The sequence below is a fragment of the Lipotes vexillifer genome, unplaced genomic scaffold (genome assembly GCF_000442215.2).
Source record: "Lipotes vexillifer unplaced genomic scaffold, Lipotes_vexillifer_v1.1 scaffold1009, whole genome shotgun sequence".
NCBI lineage: Eukaryota > Metazoa > Chordata > Mammalia > Artiodactyla > Lipotidae > Lipotes > Lipotes vexillifer.
In genome coordinates this window covers 1,705,915-1,711,679 of record NW_006772405.1, presented here as the reverse complement: position 1 = coordinate 1,711,679, position 5,765 = coordinate 1,705,915, and the positions used below count along the sequence as shown (strand labels likewise).

General features: G+C 50.6%; 1 protein-coding gene across 1 annotated transcript in view; it reads right to left on the bottom strand.

Moving 5' to 3' along the window:
- Positions 1-1,346: 1,346 nt before the first annotated feature.
- PPARGC1B (PPARG coactivator 1 beta) overlaps positions 1,347-5,765 on the bottom strand; it is a 106,741-nt gene continuing 102,322 nt past the window's right edge. Inside the window, exons 10-12 of the mRNA XM_007447510.1 lie at positions 5,438-5,556; positions 2,391-2,545; positions 1,347-1,447 (exon numbers count right to left, since the gene is read on the bottom strand). Coding sequence (XP_007447572.1) covers positions 1,347-1,447; positions 2,391-2,545; positions 5,438-5,556 — 375 coding nt within the window. The remainder of the gene's footprint in view (positions 1,448-2,390; positions 2,546-5,437; positions 5,557-5,765) is intronic.

Genomic DNA, 5,765 nt, shown 5'->3' with positions numbered 1-5,765 from the left:
GAACGTTTTCTAAGTCGGAGAGGAGCTTGGAGGTTGTCTTGTCCATCCCCATCCCTCATGTCTCCCTCCTGCTCCCCTTGCCCCATGCCACCAAAACAACTTTACAGGTGAAGAAAAGGGAAGCCAAGCTGAAGGAAGACGGGCTGGTGACTGGCCCAAAAAGGATGGATGACTGCTCCCAGGTTGCCTCTCTGTGTCACCCCAGGTGCGTCACTGAAGCTGTGATGGCATGTCCACAGGTATAAGCAAACCACAGGACCCCTTGGATCAAGACTGGTGCCAGAGCCTAAAATTGCCCCATGCTGGTGAGGCAGCCATTGACTTACCCCCACAAAATGAGCCTGGAAGCGTCTAGCCTGTTGTCCTTTTTAGCTGAACCCACCTCTACCAGTCCTTGCAACTTTGCCTCTTTACCCTAGGATAGGCCTGGGCTGGGCCGTTTCTCTGTAGTCTCACTGGTCGTGGGACCCTGGGCAAGTCATTTCGCCTCTTAGGGCACTGCCTGGAAAACGGGAATAACGCAGCTCACCCCACCTTCCTTCCAAGGTACGCAAGGATCTGAGCACTCACGGCCAGGCACAAATTCTAAGCGTGAGCTGGACACCAGATGAGGGCTCTGATTGTAAATGGACCCAAACTTGCTCAATGAGAGACAAGGCAGCGCTCGGCAGAAGAGGCCCAGAAACCTCTCTCCATTCCTCCTAGCTGTGGCTGCATGCCACACCTTCCCGGTGGCCAGGCTTCCGGCCACCCAGCACCTCTGGGGCATTCTGGCAAAGGGAGCAGTGCAGCTCAGTGGCAAACACCTCACGACAGTGCATAGTTAAAAAATCAAGGAAGCAATACAATAATCCCAGGCACAGTACATCTGAGCCATAAATACATTAAGGATATATTTTTTTTCTTCAATTAAAAATGAGTTTATAATCCTGATTCTATTCACAAATAACGATTTTATCATCACACACTACAGACAAGAAATGGTATGGTGAACACAGCTGCACGTCTACGAGGGGACGTCGGTCGGGGAGGAAGGGGAGGTGGGTGACGGACTCAGCGTCTGGAGCGCACCCAGGACAACCTGTCAGAAGCGAGGACACTAATGTGGCAGTGGAACGTCAACACCATGGAAACTCACAGACAGAAGCAGCTTTGTTCAATGTAAACATTGATTTTTTTGTTTGTTTTAAAAGGACAGCAGTTCCAAGTCTCTCTCTCTCTCTCTCTCTCTCTCTCACGCACTCGCTCTCTCTCCTTCTCATATACTTAATTTCTTTGAAAACGTAAACATATTGGAAGGGCCTTGTCTGAGGTATTGAGGTATTCCTCGAAGGTTAAGGCTGTTATCAGTGCAGGCTCTGCTGGGCCTCCTTCAGTAAGCTGTCAAAATCCATGGCTTCGTACTTGGTTTTCACTGACGCAGGCAGGGCCTCTTCTGAATTAGAATCTGGTTGGGTGTGGAGGAGGCAGTGAGAGAGGAAGGCAGCGAGCAGCTCAGAAAGGCCAGCGGACCAGAAAATCTGCCGCCGGGGTCAGCACCACAGAGCGGATGTGGCCCGAGGCCTCAGAGAGCACCGGGCGGCGGGCGGCAGCTCTGCCCTCCTGCTGGGACACCTCTGCCATGTATGTGAGCAGTGTCTCAGGGCCTCGGTCGCCCTGGTTGCAGGATGGGGAGGCCTAAAGCAGAGTCCCCCAGAGCTCCTTTCCAGCTCCAAAAGCCTCTAATTCTACTTCCCTTAACAGTTTCTTGCCAATTAGGAAACCAGTGCGGAGGTCATATAAGGCAGCCAACGAAACCACGAATCCCTCAGCGCATGGCCAGGGAACTGGGTCCCCATGGGGGACATGCAGTCAGGAGCGCTGCCTGGCCGGGAGCCTCTGGGGTCTCCTGACACTCAGCCCTGCACTCCGAAGGCTGCACCGGACTCTCCCCTATAAAGAACTCTCTCCTAAATGGTACTTTGTCCTTCATTGACTTGTCCCCAGATGGCTAGGCATGGTGACAACAGTTTCACCGCAGCCCAATTAATGGACAAGGCTGCTGCCTGTCGGGGCCGCCGTGGATGCCCCTCAAGGGGGCAGGTCAGCTACTGGTCCTGTGAGGTCAAAGAGACGGTAGCCATGGTTCTGCCAGGTGGCTGTGAACACGAGATTGGACCTTCCAAGAGGCCACAAGAGGCTTCATTCATCTCTTTGGTAGCAGTCCTGGCACAGGACAAGATGCACCAGAGACCAGCCTCCGGGCCAACTGGCTGCCAAGTTATACTCACCAGCACAGGGGAGTCTGGGTGTGGGAGCCATGTCCAGAGGGGGCTTTAGGTTTCAATAAAGGAGGTCACTGCCCCTGACGTTTTGGGTCTGACTGGGATGTGCGGGGCCTACGTACTCACCGTAGTCAGTGTAGCGGGGCCAGCAGAAGTGCCGGAGCCCCCCGTAGCTCAGCTGGAAGGAGGGCTCGCTGTGTTTCCGCAGGGCAGCGCCGTTCCTCAGAGAGAGGGCGGCGTGCTCAGAACACCGGTAGGTGATGAAGCCGTATTTCTCGCCTCTGGGGAGAGAGGACAAGGGGAGCGCGTCACTTGGCCAGCTCGGTAGACATCGTCAGACCACCCGCCACTAGGTGAGGAGCGGAAAGCCACGATGACTCCGTAACTCTCTCGCATGGCCCCTCGATAGACACAATGACAGTCACGGGGCTGACCTCTACAATGGAGTAATAGTAAGAGCAGGCAATTTACTGCATGTTTGCCCGGGGCTGGCCACCACCCATCGCCCCACACGCTCTTCAGACCCCCCTGTGATGGGGGGCTGTTGTCAACTCCCCGCTCTGGGGTGAGAAAACAGGCTCTGAGTTCAGAATTTACCCAAAGACGGGTGGCAGAGCAGGGAAGTAAACTCAGGCTTGCCGCCACGAAAGCTGATCCTTTTCACACTCCCCTCTATTTCCCTCAGGATTCCCATTTTCTAGGATTTGCCACACCTATGCCCCCATCCTCCCAGTCCCGCACCCTTCAAAGCCAGCCTCAGCCAGCCCTTCCTTGGCTGCTAACTTGGTCTTCACCTTCGCTGAGATCGATGGTACTCCGTACACATCTCATCCTTCATGGGAGACGTGTCGTGCCTGCCTGCTCAGCCTCTACTCACCCTCCTCTGACAACAGCGCCCTGTGCTCAGCTGGGCTCAGGGCGCCAAGGTAAGTCACACAACGGTGGCCCTCCTTGGCCACAGTGATTTGTTGAAGGATGAACCTGCCAGCCAAAGCAAAACCCCAAAGACTCCATCCCACGTCTTTGCTGGAACCGTGAGGGAGACTCCCACTTCCCCGAGTAGGAGACAAACTTAGAGCTGGAGGCAGCCACTTTGCTACCAGGAGGGAAGCCTGCCTGAGAAGGATGCCGAGGTGAGGGGGACCTAAAGTCAGTTCTACCCCTGACTCCTCAGTTCCACAAACAAGAGAACGAACCCCGACCTACCCATCTGCCAGACAGACTCCTCACGGACAGCGACCACGTGGACCCTCCTACCACTCAGCACAGGCCTAGTGACAGCAGATGCCTTGTAAACACTCAGCTGTATCACATTTCCGACACCTCTCTGAACCAGGCCAAAGTTGGGACCCTTCTGATGATTTTTTTTTTTTTTTTTTACAAAAGACCACAGCATACGGGAGCCCCTCAGTTCTGATTTGTTTAAAGTTCGTTTTTGGTTAGCCTGTCTGTAGTCTTACTGATGTGACTGGGTCATCTAAATTAAAAGGGACTCTTAAAAATTAAGTTAAAGAATGATTTCATGATGAGAATTATGAATTTCAGACTGAGGAAAACTCTTTTTTTATTTTTTATTTATTATTATTATTTTTTGCATTACGCGGGCCTCTCACCGTTGTGGCCTCTCCCGTTGCGGAGCATAGGCTCCGGACACACAGGCTCAGCGGCCATGGCTCACAGGCCCAGCCGCTCTGCGGCATGTGGGATCTTCCCGGACCGGGGCACGAACCCATGTCCCCTGCATCGGCAGGCGGACTCTCAACCACTGCGCCACCAGGGAAGCCCCCTTCTGATTCTTTAAATGTCTGAGACTCGTGCATGCTTTTTAAATCTTAACAAATTGACCCTTCTCCTTAGAGATTAATTTGATTGCTTTGTCTTTACAGGTTATCTTCATTTGACATCCTGAAGACTGCACAGAACTTAAAACAGTTCTATTTGTGTAATGACTTTTTTTAAAAATTGTGATAAAAACACATAACATAAAATTTACCATCTTGAAGTGTACGGTTCAGTTGTGTTAAGTTTGTGTGATGGATCTCCAGAACTTTTTCATCTTGCAAAACAAACTCTGCACCCATTAAACAACAACTCCCTATACCCCCTCTTCCCAGGCCCTGGCCACCACCATTCTACTTTCTGCTTCTATGAATTTGACTACTTTAGATCCCTCATGTAAGTGGAGCCACACAATATGTGTCTTTTTGTGACTGGCTTATTTCACTTAGCATAATGTCCTCAAGGTGCATCTATGCTGTAGCATGTGACAGGATTGATGCCCATCCTTTTTTAAGACTGACTAATATTCCATTGCATGCATATACATTTTGTTTATCCATTCATCTGTCAACGGACACATGGGTTGTTTTCACCTCTTGGCTATTGTGAATAATGGTGCTATGAACATGGATGTGCAAATATCTCTTCAAGATCTTCCTTTCAATTCTTTTGATTATATACCCAGAAGAGGAATTGCTGGATAAAATGGTAATTCTATGTTTAATTTTTTAAGGAATCTCCATACCGTTTTCCACAGTAGCTGCACCTTTTATATTCCCACCCATAGTGCACAAGGTTCTAATTTCTCCACATCCTCACCAACACTTGTTATTTTCTGTAGCCACCCTAAGGGATGTGAGATGTGTAATGATTCTTATGCAGAAACTATTTTCTCGCTGAAGTTTTTTTTTTTTTTTTTTTAAATTTATTTTTGGCTGTGTTGGGTCTTCGTTGCTGTGTGTGGGCTTTCTCTAGTTGCGGCAAGCAGGGGCTACTCTTCGTTGAGGTGCGCGGCCTTCTCTTTGCGGTGGCTTCTCTCGTTGTGGAGCACGGGCTCTCGGTGCACGGGCTCAGTAGTTGTGGCACACAGGCTTAGTTGCTCCATGGCATGTGGGATCTTCCCGGACCAGGGATCGAACCCACGACCCCTGAATTGGCAGGTGGATTCTCAGCCACTGCACCACCAGGGAAGCCCCTCGCTGAAGTTTTTAAAAATTATTATTAAATTAGAATTTTAAAAACTTAATAACTTAGTTTGCAAGTATAATGGGAGAGACTTTAGAATTATTTCAAAACCGACAAAGCTTTGACATCTAAGTTGTGCATTTATATACAACCTATTCTTGCAGATCCCCTGACAGATGAAACACTGCTTCCCCAGGTGAGTGAGACACCTGGGCTGCAGCTGCAGAGGAACAGAGGGATGGAGCAGCGTGGGGCTTGCAGCGAAGTAAGACTGCAATGCAAGCGTGCCTTCAGCCACCAGGAGCTTTTCGCAGCCCTGTACCAGGGTCTAGGATGGAAAACCAGAAGCTGACACACGGGCTGCAGATCTGGCTCTGCCACTAGGTAGCTGTGCAGTTAACTTGTCTGAGCTCCCCAGAAAGGAGAGCAATAGAAAGAGTAAGAGTGCATACGTCACAGGCAAGTTGGAAAGTTAAGTAAAAGAATGCATGGAGGGCTTCCCTGGTGGCGCAGTTGTTGAGAGTCCGCCTGCCGATG